The 17,975-nt window shown below is 36.4% G+C and overlaps 1 protein-coding gene across 1 annotated transcript in view; it reads left to right on the forward strand.

Annotated features, from left to right (window-relative positions):
* The window catches only part of LOC127456024 (protein unc-13 homolog C-like), a 179,410-nt gene that overhangs the window by 29,413 nt on the left and 132,022 nt on the right, over window positions 1–17,975 (forward strand). Inside the window, exons 6-10 of the mRNA XM_051724298.1 lie at window positions 32–251; window positions 3,398–3,625; window positions 7,094–7,235; window positions 15,422–15,591; window positions 17,615–17,730. Of these exons, the coding sequence (XP_051580258.1) occupies window positions 32–251; window positions 3,398–3,625; window positions 7,094–7,235; window positions 15,422–15,591; window positions 17,615–17,730 (876 nt within the window). The remainder of the gene's footprint in view (window positions 1–31; window positions 252–3,397; window positions 3,626–7,093; window positions 7,236–15,421; window positions 15,592–17,614; window positions 17,731–17,975) is intronic.

A 17,975-nucleotide genomic window follows, 5' to 3' on the forward strand; every position in this document is an offset into this window, starting at 1 on the left:
TTAAACTCTCTGTATTCTCTTTATCTCTCAGAAACTGCATGTGCTGAGAAAGACCCTGCAGGCATTGATCTATCCCATCTCCTCCACGACACCCCATAATTTCGAGGTGTGGACAGCAACCGCTCCAACCTACTGTCACGAGTGTGAGGGACTGCTATGGGGTATCGCCCGGCAAGGCATGCGCTGCACAGAATGTGGGGTTAAATGTCACGAGAAATGCCAGGACCTTCTGAACGCAGACTGTCTTCAGCGTGAGTCCATTATTCAATAACCTCAAATCATTTTGTTATTTTGCATAAATCCTCCCTCTTCACCCTATCACTTTACCATACCTGACTGCTTTTATACGGGGGCCCCAAAAAGTATATGAACACTTAAAGGGATAGTTCACCCTAAAATGAAAATTCTCTCATCATTTACTCACCTTCATGCCATTCCAGATGTGTATGACTTTCTTTCCTCTGCTGAACACAAACGAAGATTTTTAGAAAAATATCTCAGCTCTGTAGGTCCATACAATGCAAATGAATGGTGGCCAGAACTTTGAAGGTCCAAAAAGCACATAAAGGCTGCATAAAAGTAATCCATACGAATCCAGTGGTTAAATCTATGTCTTCAGAAGAAATATGATAGGTGTGGGTGAGAAACAGATCAATATTTAAGTTCCTTTTTATTATAAATTCTCCTCCCTGCCCAGTAGGTTGTGATATGCACAAAGAATGTGAATCGCCAAAAACAAAAGAAGAATGTGAAAGTGGATATTTATACTAAAATAGGATTTAAATATTGATCTGTTTCTCACCCACACCTATCATATAGCTTCTGAAGATATGGATTTAACCATTGGAGTCGTTTGGATTACTTTTATGCTGCTTTTATGTGCTTTTTTGACCAGCAAAGTTCTGACAACCATTCACTTGCATTGTATGGACCTAAAGAGTTAAGATATTTTTCTAAAAATCTTTGTTTGTGTTCAGCAGAAGAAAGAAAGTCATACACATCTGGGATGGCATGAGGGTGAGTAAATGATGAGAGAATTTTTATTTTTGGGTGAACTATCCCTTTAAAGGTGCTGGATAGCATGCAAAAAGTGTCCAACCTGACAAATAAAGGGGTCCTGAGATATCACACCTGTTTTTTAAAGACTCTTTAAACAGTAAAAAAAGAAAAAGAATCTGTGCACGCCTCCCCCCCCCCCCCTTTTTTTAAGCCAATCAGAAATGCTCTAAAAAAAAAAAAAAATCACCTTGACACCAGTTGATTAAAAGTCACAGCAAAAATGGCTCAGAAAGTTAGCTCTCAGAAAAGCTCAAGCAGCCTTTGTTTGCAGATGCAATGACATTCACACATTTTTAAGTGTGGCTTAAGTCTCCAGATATGTTCTGGAGGCCAGTCTCTAATCTTTAGACAATGGAGAGTTTAGTCAGTCATTATTAAAACATGAATATACAGTAAATGTCTATTTATCATGCTGTAAACCCATATGCAATCTTAATGATTCATAAATAGCATTGTCTGTCATGCCTCCTGACAGCTCTCAGCTCTGACGATTTGCATTTGGCAGCTGTTTGTTGCTTTGTCTCTGAATTTAACACAGTTCTGCACTTTAGTTCATTCTGCTGACAGAAAAAACGTCTTCACTATTAAAAGACTCAAATGCACAGCACACTGCTATTTGTCGAGTGGTAATCTCAGACTGCACTAAAGGACTGTGGGTGAGTATGATATATGTTATTGGTCGCTCTTGAGTTCTCTAGTAAACCTCTCAAATATGGCCTCCTGCCAAATACACAAATGGACCCATGTAGAGAGAGATTTATTAAATGAGCCATCATATTCATCATATTTAGAGTGTGTGTGTGTTTACTTGGGAGAGTGTAGGAATGTGTTGTTTGGTTTGTATAGTTTGGTGCTTAGCCATTCAAATAAGGTTAGTTAAAGGTTTTTGTGTGATCATATCTGGGGTGAGATGACAATAAACTGTCTCTCTTTCAGTAATTTGATTTTACTCATTTAGCACCTCATGAACGCTCTTATGAAGCATTCATAAGGTATTTATGATGCTTCTATGCATTAATGAATAATTTTGATAGGGTTTTAGAGAGATTTGTCATGTGCTGATACTAAAGCATCTTCTCTGCTGTGGGGGTGCATAGTTTGATATGAAGTTGTCTAAATTAATGGTAATCAGTCAAACATGACATCTTCACATGTATGTGAACTCGGTTACATTTTAAGTTTTGTCGATATGGCAGGAAGTACACCTGAATTGATATACTTCTACTACAGTATTTAATAAAAGTATGTACTTTGCTGGGGGGAAAGTAGTTTCATTGTGCTCTCAGCTACTAAAAAGATTTGTATTCTCTCAGTTTCATTTAAAGGGATAGTTCACACAAAAATGAAATTCAGTCATCATTTACTCACCCTCAAGTTGTTACAAACCTGTTTGACTTTCTTTCTTTCAACTTTCTTTCAAGGAGATATTGAGCATTATGTTATTCTCTGTCACCTCTTTTGTTTTTTTGCATATAATGAAAGTGAATGGTGACTAAGGCGCTGTTCACACAAACATGTTTTTTTGTGTGTGTTTTTTTTGTATTTATTTTTTTATGTAGACACTGTTTTTCAATTGTTTTTCTATTTAAACATGCGCTACATGGACATCTTAGACCGTTGCATCACATTTAGCTGTTTTTCATCATCTTGTGCAGGAGTGCAGTTTTTTTTTAGATGCTGCCTCAAATTAAAACAAACTTAAACTGTTAAAAACACGTCTCGAGACACCTGCATTCTGTTCTGTTTGTGGTGCTGTGTCTAGCTTTGTTTAGTGCAAGGATGCTTTCGATGTGAATGGAAATTTTCTTTTTGGGTGAACACATTTTAACGTTTATATATACATTCCGCAGAATTCCACAGATTTTCTCCCAAAATCAACAAAGAAAATGGAAAAGATGTCTGCAGATTTCACAGAGTTCACTCAGACTTCAGACTGCTCATTATTTTTTAACCTTTAAGATTCAAACGTTTTACCATAAACATAAAAATACATTAACCAACCATTACAGCTTTTTCCTCGCATTACTCATATATTTCTCTACATCTGAAAAAGTTGACAGACAACTGCCACAAATTCTACCAAAAAAAAATAAATAATAATTTTGTAGCACAAAACTTTGTTAACAATACTCACCCAAAAAGCATGCATGAATGCACTCTGCAAAATTAAATGGAAATAGTATGTTATCCAGGCAACTTTAACATACTATTTTCAACACACTATGATTTTGGGAGCATTAATCCTAATCTTGCATGCTATTTTGGATAGATTTTATGCAAATTAGCATGCAGCCTTGAGTGTATCACCGGTGTAACGTAAAGCATATCACCCCTACAGGTGCAGTGGAGAAGAGCTCGAAACACGGAGCCGAGGACAAAACCCAAAACATCATTATGGCAATGAAGGAACGGATGAAGATCAGGGAGAAGAACCGACCCGAGGTTTTCGAGGTGATCCAGGAGATGTTTCAGCTCTCAAAGGAAGATTTCACCACCCATCTGAAAACAGCCAAACAGGCCGTGCTGGAGGGGACGTCCAAGTGGTCTGCCAAGATTACCATCACAGGTAAGGGGCAGAAACATCTATGAAAACTATGATGAAAGAATGATTTCTCTGAGAAAAAAACTTAATATCTGGTAATTTTGCTTCTCAAGTAAATGTATCTTGTTTTAAGGATGTTTAGATATTTGAATGAAAAACAAGACAAAAATACTGACCAAGACAAAGATTTTTTTTGTGGTACAGCCCCTTCAGCTCAGGTCTATCAAAACCCCCAAGACAGAAATACAGCTTTTGTCCACTATTCGCGGCTCTACTGTTTGTATATGGCTAGAACAGACCCTACATGGAAATGCTGCCTAGTTTTGTTTGGGAAAAATGCCGAGGGTTTTTCTTGTTTCCTGACAGCTAGAATCGCCAGACGACAGCAACCATCTGCTCTGGAGAGAAACGTAGGCAGTCATGTCAGTCTCTATGAGTCATAAAGAACCTTTCCTGTTCATCTACTATGGATGTGCAAAACGAAAAAAATAAATAATTCCAAATCGACTGTTTGGTGGCTTGCCTGAATGATAATATAGTATAGTACATTCCTGCATAAACCAGCCTAAGGGGGTTTGCTGGTCTTAGCTCATTCAAGCTGGTCTAGCTGCTCTCACAGTCTGGCCAAGATTGTGTTTAGCTGGTTAGCCAGCTGATCTCCCAGCCTGACCTGCTGACAAGTGCACAAAATCCCTGTAAAACCATCAAAACAGGCCAGCGGAACCAGCTTTGTCAGGCTGGGAGACCAGCTAACCACCTTATACTGGTTTAAGATGTTATTTTTTTTCTGCAAGTAAGGATATATGACAGATATTCAACAAATAGGCTAAATAACTAAAACTTCTTGGTCTTTAAACTCATGCCCTTTAATGCACAATCGGCAAAAATACTGAAACTAAAAAAACCTTGATAAACACACTAGTTGACCTTACTCAATACGTTTATATGCACCTTAAAAGTTCAACTTTCTCCCATTAAACAGCTTTCTGGAGTATGTGTAAGTGAGCTTTTATAATTTAATATCTACAAAGGTTTTTACTCCACCCCCTGTGTAATGTCATTAATGACAGCTCTATATTGTTGAACCAACATGTTATGAACGATGGATGTGTGACCTCGGTACTACGGTTTTGGGAAACAGTCCTGACAAGCTAGTTAATTTCTCCAATGATGCTTCGTACTATGGTGGTTCAGCAGTGAGTTACGTAGTTGTATGGGAAACGCACTCCAGTTGGACTAACAGACCTAGATGATGTGATTGTAGCTCAGCTTTGTCCAGCATGCATCCACGTTAATCAGACTACAATAGGCCTCTGTGTTGTGCGCATGCTCCCGAAATAATGTGAGTTTGGTTTCAGTGAGGTTTTGTTTTGACACAGAAAGCACTTGCAGTGTTGCAGTGAGCCAAAGCTGGTGTATTACTACAGCTGTCTGCCAGGTGAAGTTTGTTCCTCTTTGTGTCCGTATCTGTGATGCAACTTCACCTGACTTTGTGGGTCAACAGAGGCTGTGAATTATTGCCAAGCTTGCAGTGTTGGCAGAACGTCAACACGACAGTGAGAGACAAACAGCTCTCTGCTTTAATTAATCCTGGCTAACAATCGATCTTCCCATTTTATAATGTATTCATACATTTCTGATTTATTTATCAAGGGGTTTTATAAACTCTGGCATATATGAATTCTGATTAAGTTTGATGGCAACTTGCACTGACAGATTGCATTGTGTAAACCAATTGACCACACTGAAAAAAACATTATTTTCTCAAGCAGTATTTGGTAACACTTTGCAATAAGGCTGTGTTTGAAAACATTAGTCAACATGAACTAACAGTGAACAATGCTTCTACAGCACCTATTAATCATCATTAATGTTCATCTCTTCATATGCATATACATTTTAAAAAATGTGTATATGTTAACATTAGTTAATGCATTATAAACTAACGTGAACAAACAATGAACATTTGTATTTTCAAAACATTACCAAGATTAATAAATGCTGTTAAATATAATTGTTTATTGTTAGTTCATGATACCTTATACATATTACTAATGTTAACAAATAGAACCTTATTGCAAAGTATTACCACTTATGTTTATATATTTCAGAGAATATATCTTGAATTAATAATTACTCATATTCTTTTATTGTGTTTTACGCATAAATGTAACACAATTTTGTGAGGTTTTTGCTTAAAATAAAATAAAATAAAAAAAGATTTGACAATGAGGTTAGAAAATAAAACACTGTTACAGTTTATACTGCATAGAGCTGTTAAGGTTGCAATCCAAAACTCGGAAGAGAATTAGCATTTTCGAGCCATGGGTTTCCTCTGGAATTTCCTATGGGTTTTTACAATGGCAGTCTTGGATTTATGAGTATTATTACTTGATACTTGGATGGTATTACATCATAAATTACACAGCCATACCCTAAACGTGAATTATGAAACTGTGTTTAAAAAAAAAAAGAAAAAGTGTTGCTAACAAGTTGCTAGGTAAGAACAACTACGGTTTTCCGTTTCGTCTGGAACATTCGCATTCACACACATATCTAGCAACTCTAGCAACAATTATTATTTTTTTAAAACACAGTGGCTTTAAAATTCACATTTGAGGTGTGACTGTGTGTAATTTATGTTGTAGAACATCACAAGTGATGTTTAGCACAAACCTTACTTATTTTACTCAGAAATTGAAAAAGCCAGTTATAAAAACCCATAGGAAAATCCAGAGGGAACCTATGGTGAATTAGCCTTCCGGGTTCACCTACAAATTAACGTCATGGCTGAAAGCTCTAATAAGATTTTTTACGTTTTAAGAATCTTGTTTTAAAGATGTTTTTTATGCAGTGCGAAGAGATATCACACTTGCTGTAAAACAAACTGATTTAGCATTACACCTTTCAATGTGCAAAAACCCATGGATACACAAACACATACACTCTTCTTTCTACCACTATTCTTTCATTCTGGCTAAACTCTTTGGACTTTATTAGCCTTTTCAGGCAGCCCTTTGACATTGCACCAAACTCTGTCTGTTTCCAACCCCAAGGATATATGTTCCCTGAATAATTTAACACCCTGCTCATTCATATTTAAAAAGGCGAGAGCTTCCTGTGAACTACTATTTTCTCTGTGACGAATAGGGACACTGCTGGCATCCCCATTGACTGAGTGTAGCGCTACAGTCAGGCTACACACAGTTTTTATGTTGTACTGTTGCACATTTGTATCTTCCAAATTGACATTTTAGTTAGTTAGCGTCCCAAACATACACACACAAACATCCAGAACATGACCGATGACCTGTTTATTGCTTTTTGTTCTACAACAGCTTTCTAAATGCCCAGTTCTTCAGATAATAGCATTTTATTTCTTGTTCAAATGTTCATGGGCATTTCGAAGCATTGAGTTTTTTTGTTTGTTTTTTTTTTTTTTTGCTTACCTCATGAATAAACAATTTGTCTTTTTCTGTCTTCTTTCTCTAGTGTTGTGCGCTCAAGGTTTACAAGCCAAGGACAAGACGGGCTCCAGCGACCCTTATGTCACGGTACAAATTGGAAAGACTAAACGCAGGACCAAAACTGTTTTTGGCAATCTCAACCCCATCTGGGATGAAAAGTTCTTCTTGTGAGTGTCCCTTTTATTTACGTTCGATGTTTTGAACAAGTGTATCTAACATTATGTCGTAGGTAAGGGAAATACTGTATACGTACTTTATATGCAGTAAAGCTTTGAAATATAAAACTAGGTTGACCGCTCAGAGCATAGATATCATTTCTGTTTCATAACATTTCTGTTACTCAATCACAAACAAATTTTAGAATGGCTTATGAATTATTCAAAGCAGCCTTTCATTAATTTTACATTGTCTGTAGAGCCCCTCCATTACGAGTATGACTCTTTGCATTTTTCTCATTGATACTCAAAGGGGCTTTTTGGTTAGTTTGAAATAGGCTTTTTGGATCGTAAATGACACGTAATGGAAATAATCTGTAGTCCAGTTGGCTTTGCTTTGCTGTAGCCTCACTGGACTATTTCTTATCATATTCCTGAATACAGTCATTGCCGAATTAACTGAAGAATCAGAGTGTTTAGATGGAGATGAGATGACCAGATATCAGATACATATTGAATTTAGAACCACATTTAAAAGTGGCCTAAATCAGATCATCAAAAAAAGAAAATTTGTATTGGTAACAGTGACCAAATATATTCTTGTGCTAAAAAAGCTAGACGCAGTGCAATAAATAGAACTGAACGCAGGTGTCACATGATGTGTTTTTAAAAGTTGTTATTCTTTTTAAAAAATTTGCCACTCTAATTCATACGAAATGGCAAAATCATAAGATATTGTACAACTTGGCTCATACGAAAAGGTACGACTTTTAGACCAACCAGTCATATACACTGAAAAAATATTTTGTGGTTAAGTAGGCCTACTGTATACATAGCAGAAAAAATTAAGTACTTTCTAAATTGAATAAGTTAGTTTAAGCGTGAACTTGAAAATATTAAATAAATTCTAAATTTGTACTCAATTCAAACATGTAAAAATAAATGCTATAGCTTATAAGTATTATTTATGATTGTTGGTTATCTTTAAAATGCATCATCATGTACCAATGCTAAAGTAGAAAATCTTGTCATATTTATTTGCTAATTTTAGGAAATTTCACAGGTAAATGAAAAAAGTGCAATTTTTAAGCTAATATTCCCAGCATGCATAATTAATGAGCTTGCACGATTCACTGCTTGCAGTTGATTTACGTCGTTTTTATTGTTGATTTTGTTGTTACGTTTAGGAACTTGTTATTTAGTGAAGTCTGAAGTAACATTTCTACTCAAAATTACATGTTCATGATCAAATAAATTATCTGTTGATTGTTACCGTCATGGTATTTTGTGCACCAAGTGTTCAGGCGCAGCTCAGTGTTTTGTTTCTTTCCATTAATGCAAGGGTATGTTGTCTAATAGACTTCATAGCATGTATTAAGATTCCAATGTGGAAGGCTTCCGTGTGTCATGTAGTACAGGTCTAAAGACGTTAAAATCGCATTGAAATGCTAGTTCACTATTAAAAGTGTGGCTTAATTCCAGTGCAACATTGCTTTAGTAAAATGTACAAACAAAGAATAAAGTTTACTTGAAACAGAGTATTGCGAAGTAAACTTTACTTGAGAGTTTCGAATTAAAGCCACCAAGAATCGTCTATAGCCTTTACTTGAAAATATGATCTGTTAAATTTACTAGCAATTTCTGCGTGGAAATTGTTTCCTAGGTTTCTTTAAGTAAACCCCACTCCAATTTTTTTTTCAGTGTATGCTTTCCTTGTCTCGTTCCAAACCCCAATATTTTCTTTCTTCCATGGTACACAAAATTAACTTTCCTATTAAAATCATGTTTAGGTTTAGGGCTTAGGTAAGGGGTTAAATATAGGAAAAAAATGTATAGCATTGTTTGTTCGTTCGTTTCTTTTCCTCTATGGAAGTAAATCTCCAACAATTATTATGAGTTGTCATGAAACCATGTTAAAGACGACCATTTAGCACATGTTTACATAGAAATACAATTGAGAAACGGTGCACACGGATGGAACAACGTTTCAGCTGCTGCTAAATGTGGTCTGAGAGAACAGCCAGCATGTTTTACATCAGAGAGATCTTCCAAAAACATTGCTGGTGCATTGAATATCAAATCACTGAATCCTGTGAGCAGATATCAGAACAGGAACGATGTTGTTTTCAGCTTTAGCTTAAATGTGTGTGGATGTGTTTGCTACTGTGAGGCAGAATTGCTTGATTATTAAAGAGAGTGATTAGAATTAAAGCTTGTAGCTATACGTCTTATATGACCCCTAATCCTCATCACCCACTTGAATTTTCCATTTCAGCACAAGTTCGCAATCTTAATCCCTGAGAGAAATGGCAACGTTTGCCTGTAGAGGATGGGCTCTTTAATGGATGTGTCTATGGCCTATAGCCACAGAAATCTCTCTTATACCCTCCCACTGTTTTCAAACAACTTTGAGGACAGTATTCTAGACTAAAGTTTTACATTTTCTGAAGAAAATATGAGTGGTGCTTGCCTGTGCAAAACTCCCTGCGAAGATGCTAGGGTGTTGTGGGTGGTTGCCAGGGTGATGCTATGCTGAATTGTTGTTAAGGTGTTGCTAGGGGGATCTGGGTGGCTACTAGGTGGTTTCATACTGGCCCAAGCCAAAAACATTTATTCTGTTCTGGTCTCCAGAAATGGCATGGGTCCCCCCTTCAATGTAAATCAAATAGATTTTTTTTCTCCTGTTTTGTCATCCAACATGTAAAAATCATTAATCTGATTGCTTCAAAGAGTAACAGCACATCTTTCTTCAAGAAGCCGTACAATTTAAGCTATCGTTCATGTCTGTGGCACAAATGGTGTGGGCTGAGTTACATAACAAATTTTGATTATTTGGGTGAGAGGTCTGTTAAAATCATTGACCCTAAGTATAAGCAATAGAATTAGTGATGCTTGCCTTAGCAAATACAACAAAACATGTTGCTGATTCTCAAGTCTTGTGTTCCATTAGGGGTGTTCTATGGTTATTGCATCCAAACCACTCTCATGTATGACACTGTTAATGGGCGTTGATGACTGTTCAGAGAATGATGTGGCATCATAAATCCCTGTGGTGTAATGCATGCTTTACTTTCCGGACTGATGTCATGCATTTAAAGAGGAAGTTATGCTGATCTTGTACAGGCTAGATGACCAGCCATTGCTTGCATAGTGAATCATACAGTGATATGTCTATATCTGACAGTCCCAACCAGCTACTGTGAAGGAGAAGCATTCCGCTAAATGCTGATAGTGGTATGAAACTACTTCCCTCCCCCACGGCTTTCTGCACCAATCACTGACAGTCCCAGAGGAGCTATCATCCAATTAGCAAGCAGATGGAATAAGAAAGATGAACATCGAAGCTATTTAGAAAGCAGGGTTGGGCAACATTCAGTATTGGCTTCATTTCATTTCAGTTCATGAGTTTGAATTTGAATTGGAACACACTGGAAGAAGGTTTGCGACCAGACATAAATAATTACATCATTAATTTTAGACTAATTATGCCTTACACTGAAAAACGTTTACCTAAAAATTGTGCTTCATGTGGTAACACCTAAACTACCTCGTTTCATAAAAAATGTTTCACATCACTGAATCAACTTAAGAATATTAGGTTACACCAACAAAATGCATTTTAAAGGCACAGTTCACACAAAAATGAAAATTCTTTCATCATTTACTCACCCTCATGTCATCCCAGATGTGTATGACTTTCTTTCTTCTGCTGAACACAAACAAAGATTTTTAGAAGAATATCTCAGCTCTGTAGGTCCATACAATGCAAGTGAATGGTGACCAGAACTTTGAAGGTCCAAAAAGAGGCAATACGATTGGTGTGGGCGATAAACAGATGTGGTCAGAAATGTTTTGATATAAATTCTCCTCCCTGCCCAGAAGGAGATAATAGAAACAATAGAAGAAGAATGTGTTGGTGAAAGTGAAAGTGGAGATTTATAGTACAAAGGATTTAAATATTGATCTGTTTCTCATTCACACGTCGTATCGCTTCTGAAGATGTGGATTAAACCACTGGAGCCTTATGGATTATTTTTTGCTGCCTTTATATGCTTTTTGGACCTTCAAAGTTCTGGCCACCATTCACTTGCATTGTATGGACCTAAAGAGCTGAGATATTCTTCTAAAAATCTTTGTTTGTGTTCAGCAGAAGAAAGAAAGTCATACACATCTGAGATGGCATGAGGGTGAGCAAATGATGAGAGGATTTTCATTTTTGGGTGAACCCTTTAAGGGTTAGATCAGATACACAGAAGTAGCTTTTTCTACAAATGCAGGTTACCACTTTTTGGTGTAGTTCAACAGTGTTATCATGTTTAATACTGTTAAAACAGTTAGTACAGTAGCACAATTACAGATTCTTATTTTGCTACTACTGACATCAAAATTCTTCACTTCAATGGAAATGAAGTGTTCTTCCATCATGTTTAAAAAAAAATTACATTTATATATACAGGAATGTTCTGGGTTAAATACAAGTTAAATGCAATCAGCAGTATTTGTGGCATAATGTTGATTACCACAAACAATCATTTCGTCTAGGCCCTTGTTTATAAAAAAAAAAAATAATGATTGCAATAACAGTAAGGCACTTACAATGGAAGTGAATGGGGCCAGTCCATAACTAAAATACACATAGTTTCAAAAGTATAGCCACAAGACGTAAACATTATACATGTTAACATGATTTTAGTGAGATAAAATAGCTTACTAACCTTATCTGTGTAAAGTTATATCCAAAGTTGTATCCAATGTCATAATTTATTACTTTCTTCCGTGGAACACAAAAGGAGATGTTAGGCAATGTGTGCAAAAAAAGTGAATGGTGACTGAGGCTGTCATTCTGCCCAACAGAAATAAAGCCATAAAGGTTTGGAGCAACATAAATGTTCATTTTTAGGTGAACTATCCCTTTAAGCAAGAAGACACTAGAAGTTGTATATGTAGTTAATGTAGTCACAGTTAAAAGGGCTTTTTTGAGAGCGGCTGTATCAAGACTTTGCACAAGGATTTCAGCACCACGGACAGCGCTTAAGCAGTGTTTAGGCTCAAATACAGCTCAAATACTGGAGAACTGACAGGCATAAATGAAACCACAGAGTGAACGAGAGAAACTTTGCAATGGGGAAATTGCTCTGTCGCTTTGTGTGTCTGTGTTTTCCTTCATTCGGGGGAATAAAGGAGATTGTGACACATTTCTCAGTCTAAACGGTGATGAACGACTCAAGGTTGCAGGAGAGGATTGGTGAATTTGGAAGGACTTACAGAGAATCAGGGAGAGATGTCTATTATGGGATGAGTTCTTAGTTGTTTAAATTTTTAGAATTGAAGAATGGATGAGTTTTATGACTCCTTTAGTCTATGGCTTGGGGATTCTAGCATGCTTTTTCTCTTCAAGTATTTGTCTCACTGAAAGTATTTGGCTTCTCCTATACGCTTTTAAAAGACTGAAGAAGCTCGGAGTAGCATAATTTTACTTAACAAGCTGAACAATTTGAGGTTTCACAAATGGTGCTGGATGAGTTTAACACTTAAATTTAACACGTAGGGTTTTTATCAACTCCCTAATCTTAAGTACGCACAATAGTAATAGTGATCCTTGCCTCAGAAAACAGCAATAATAAATCAAAATAGAATAAAATTAAATAATTTTAATATACATTTAAACATACCTTCATTCTTTCTTTCTTTCTTGTTATATTGAATGATGGCAGTCCATGTCTCTGTCATAATAGCACATTATATCTATCATATATTCTTTACAGTAAATCTATTTCTGAGTGCTGACAAAGAGCCGCTATAAATCTCTCTGATCTCAAGACACATTCTGTTGTGGCAGGTTTTTTCTTCCCCAGAAGTCATAATATTTTAGTGTGCAGTATGCGACATAAAGCATCATGCCAACTAATAAAACAGATGGAACTGTAGCCTTTGACGTTTATTCTGTTGCCATTAGCAGCTCTTGGTTACGCAACAGGCCAGAGCTCATTAGCGCCTGTACGGCCAGTTTCAGAAACTTTTTGGGTTGGCTTTAAACCAAAATGTACTAGTGCTTACACAAAACTTCAAAGAAAATGAAAACTGGGCTAATTTCTCTAACTCAATAATAAATGTTTAGGTTTTGCTGCAAAGATCTAAGACTGTTAATAAGCACACACTGTATTCACTGCAATATATTCATTGTAATACTGTTAAAACTGAATACTTGTACTCTTACTCATTTCCATTTCCCAGGCAAAGTATTTACAATTTCATTTAGACCTCAAAAAAGTACTGCATATTTTGCTGATCTGAGAAAATCTTAAATCGGTAACACTTTACAATAAGGTTCCATTTGTTAACATTTGTTAAAATTAGTTCAGTCATGCCAGCTCTCGGAAAGATTTAGCATGTGAATGTGGGTATGACGTATAGATAGGATATTTTTCTTGGTGGACTAGATCTGCTATGCTGCTGCTAAAAAAACACACACACTGAGTTAGCATGTGGACATGCTGCTGCTGTTGCAAAATGAGACAAAATGCAAGACATGCTGCATCGAGCATGTGTTACATGCTGCTGCACAAATATACATAAACAATCCCCATTTAGCAGATCTAGGGCTAGGCAGGTGGAAGCTGGGGTGGAGTTGGGTTTCAGAGAAAAAACTCTCACAGCACACTGCAGAGAAACCAACTTAACTGCAAAATTGAGCCATTTAAATAAAACACAAGGAGAGACACACAAGAAGATTGGCTACCCGATAACAAGTCAGAGAACCAATCAGCTTTTGCCATGCGAGCCGACTGGCTTAAAATGTCATGTGAGCAAACCGATTGGCTAACAGATAAAAAGTCAAAGAACCTATCAGCTTGCATCACATAGAGTTGCATGGGTGAACTATGGTCTTTTAACAACATTAGTTAACATTAACTAACAATGAACAATACTATACAGCATTTATTAATACATTACACTAATACATTTTTAAAATCAAAAGTTGTATACATTAACGTTAGTTAATGCACTATGAACTAACAATGAACAATTAAATTTTTGTAAACTAACATTACCAGAGATGAATAAATGCTGTAAAATATATATATTGTTCATTGTTAGTTCATGATACCTAATGCATTAATGTTAATGAATGAAACCTTATTGTAAAGTATTACCCTTAAGTCAATGTCAAAAGCTTAGGCGGCATTTTACTTTTAAAAACTTAAAGGTGTGCTTTTTCTGCGCCACTAACATCACTAAACGGAATAGCAAAAATAACGATTGTTTTCAAACTGGTCTCCTGAATGTTCGCCATGTTTTCCATGACAGATCAGTCCTGTCCCAAACTCACGCCATTGATGGAACCAATATAGCTGTGTTGCGCCAGTTGTGATGCTAAAATAAACAGGGCAATGTTTTGAAGGTGCCAGAGAGACACAGTGTTTTCACTTTTCAGGGCTTTCTTTCTTTACTTACGCATATTAACAATACATCAATTCATGTAATTGGCAAAATATTTTTTATATAAACCTGCAGTGTTTAGAATGCGTGTGGCCCTCAAAGATCAGCATACGCCAACTGTAACCGTTAACTTTAAACATTCTTGTAATATTACATTATTTTTTTTTCCTTCAGATTATGTCAGTCAGTATAAAGTTGATGTGATGTGATTTGGATTGAGGCTATGCTGATGTGTGTTGTGCTGTGTGGTGGTCATGTTTTTGCCTGCATCTGTGGAGTGACTGTCTGTCAGCCTGTCTCGCTTCAATTAACCCTCCACTGGAGAGAGAGACATCACGATATGTGTGTTTGTGTGTGTAGACTGACCACAGGAGGCTAAGTGCCCTGTTTGAAGATTCAGTGGAGCACATGACCTTTTAAAGCAGTTGAGAAGCAACTTGCAACTCTTCTGGTAGCGTACTGTATGTGTGTGAGTTTCTGTGGGTTTATGTTGCTTAAGACACAATACAAGGGCCCAGAAGAGAGCTAAATCCTTCCAGAAGAGATTTCAACAAAGATTTGTCAAGATGCCACATCTGCAATCAAAGTCAAAGATGTGAATATGAACTCATGAATAATCTGAGCTATGTTATCCACATTAATTTTATGGCTTTATACTCTTAATGCATGTCAAAAATGGTCACATTAGTGTCTGTTTTTATTTATCCTAAGGAACTGTTGGAGAAACATCTGTGTTTAACACCCCTTTCTCTTTGCAGCGAGTGCCATAACGCCACAGATCGTATAAAGGTCCGTGTATGGGATGAAGATGATGACATAAAATCCAGAGTGAAGCAGCATTTCAAGAAGGAATCTGATGACTTCCTAGGTCAAACCATCATCGAGGTGCGGATGCTGAGTGGAGAGATGGACGTTTGGTACAATCTTGGTATGTCTGGGCCTATACATTGCACTCTTTCCATGTACACTCTTTGAGGAATATTTCAAGATTTACTAATAATATTATGTTGTATTTGGATTCGTTTAAATCAGGATAGTCTGCTGTAAGTTACGTTATGTCATTGTTTATGTTATATGTATGCTTCAGGAAGTAATAAGGAACAACGTGACAAAAAGACACTCCTGTTTATTATATTTATGTGTGTCAGTGGGAATTTCATGCACTAATTCTCACTGCAGTTTGGCCTCTGAGTTAAACAGTTTTGCTCATTGCATTTTACTAATTAAGACCTTTCCAACAATATATAACACAAAGCTATCTGATCTTTTTTATGTTTTACCAACACTGAATATAATTGTTGTGATAACAAATTAGCAAATTATGAGAATATAACAGTTCTAATTTGTCAACAAATTAAAAATCATTATTTAAGAATTGGTAGGATTAGCTATATGCATTGTTAAATCCAGATTCTAAGCTTTATAGTTACACCTATTGTGTTTAAATCAAGCAAGTGGTTATTAATTTATTACATAATTATTATTCTTTTATTTTATTTTTCTGCAGAGATTGCCCTCACTAGCCGGGTATTAGCTCAGTTCAATGAATCCTTCTATCAATAAAAAAATATAATATTTTTAAAATATGTAAAAAAAAATAAAAAAAAAAAAAAAAAAAAAACAAAACAACAACAACAAAAAAAAAGTACAATAAGTCATAATTACAAAAAAAAAAAAAAAGAAGTTGACAAAAAGATCTAATTCAATATCTTGGGATAATATATGCAGTATGAAAGGTTTATTAACAATCTTAGTGGGCCGGTCATTTTTGACCGAGAACACAAAAGGCGTTAGCACAAATACGAACACAACACTAGTGTTAAAATGCTAGGTAGAACAGAGCTCAAGTTTTCTAATGTCATACTTGGCTGAACTATTAATTGCTAAAGAAAGTCAAAAAGGTATTTCTTTGTCTTGTACATAGGCAGATGACTTTATGGTTCCACAGAGAAACATTGCTGTTTCTGTTGATGGTTTATGAGTTGGATTGTGAGATTGTTTTCCTTGGCTTGGACGAGAAGCGTGTGGTTTTAGAGCTGTGACTCTGTGGCCAAACAGAACCTCACACATTTGTGCTCTCTCTCTCTCCATCTGTCTTTAACCCTGAGATGTGAGAAAGATCCAGACACAAGCTCCATTGGCTACTGCAGCCACAAACCAGACATCCATTAGAGCATTCAGCTAATGGCTATAAAGCAGAAATCTCGGGAGTCTTATCTACAAAGTGCCATTTTGCATTTAATGTTAAATACCATCTGCTGAAATTCCCATCAGTTTTAAAGTCAATATGAAATCAAAATCTACACTTTTACTTTCTTAAACATTGCTGGTCTTATTGTGCAATATTCATCAGTGATATTATATTCCTCAATTCTTAAGAAAAATAATGTTTGTCTTGGTAATCTTTCTTTAGAATAAAACAATCCAATTAATTCCTGATGGAATTCATTTCCATCCCACTATTTTTTATTTTTATTTTAAAATGTTGTTTCACTCAAAAATATGCCACATTAGGGAAATTAAATGGGTTGCAAATGCCATTTCATGTTGTCTTAAATTTAGCAATAAAACAACTCCTGTCTCCAGGATTCAATGCACATGTCTGAAATTAAAGACATTTTGACTTTGGGCAGCTTACATTTGCAGTGTGACCTGGGGTCAGATTTGTAATAGAACATGGTGGCAAGCTGATGAGGTTTGCCTTATGTCACTGTTCTGAGGTCAGCTGTATAACATGTGTTATTGTCAGGTTCAGAGAGAAGGAAACCCTGCAGCTCAAACTCTGTTCTGTTTTTTTGTGTGTGTTTTTTTTTTTTGTCTTTTATATCACCTATTCAACACACACACACACACACACACACACACACACACACACACACACACACACACACACACTCACACTCACACAATCACACTTATTTCTCTGTTCCTACTCTTGTTCTCCACTGCAGAGAAAAGAACAGATAAGTCAATGGTGTCTGGGGCCATCCGACTGAAGATCAGCGTTGAGATGAAAGGAGAGGAGAAGGTTGCTCCACCCCACAGCCAGTACACATGTTTACACGAGGTATGCTTGACATTAGCATCATTGCTGTGCCAAAGCAAACAATGCTGTCAAGAAACTGTCAAGGATATTTCTGGGTGGTCATATTTCAACCTAAAATTGAACATATAATATGATAGTGTGTTGCTTCAGGGGCAGTGGTGGCTCAGCAGTTAAGGCTCTGGGTTACTGGTCAGGGGTTCAAGCCCCAGTACTGTCAAGATGCCACTGTTGGGCCCTTGAGCAAGGCCCTTGACCCTATCTGCTCC

This window comes from Myxocyprinus asiaticus, chromosome 18 (genome assembly GCF_019703515.2).
Source record: "Myxocyprinus asiaticus isolate MX2 ecotype Aquarium Trade chromosome 18, UBuf_Myxa_2, whole genome shotgun sequence".
NCBI classification, from domain to species: domain Eukaryota; kingdom Metazoa; phylum Chordata; class Actinopteri; order Cypriniformes; family Catostomidae; genus Myxocyprinus; species Myxocyprinus asiaticus.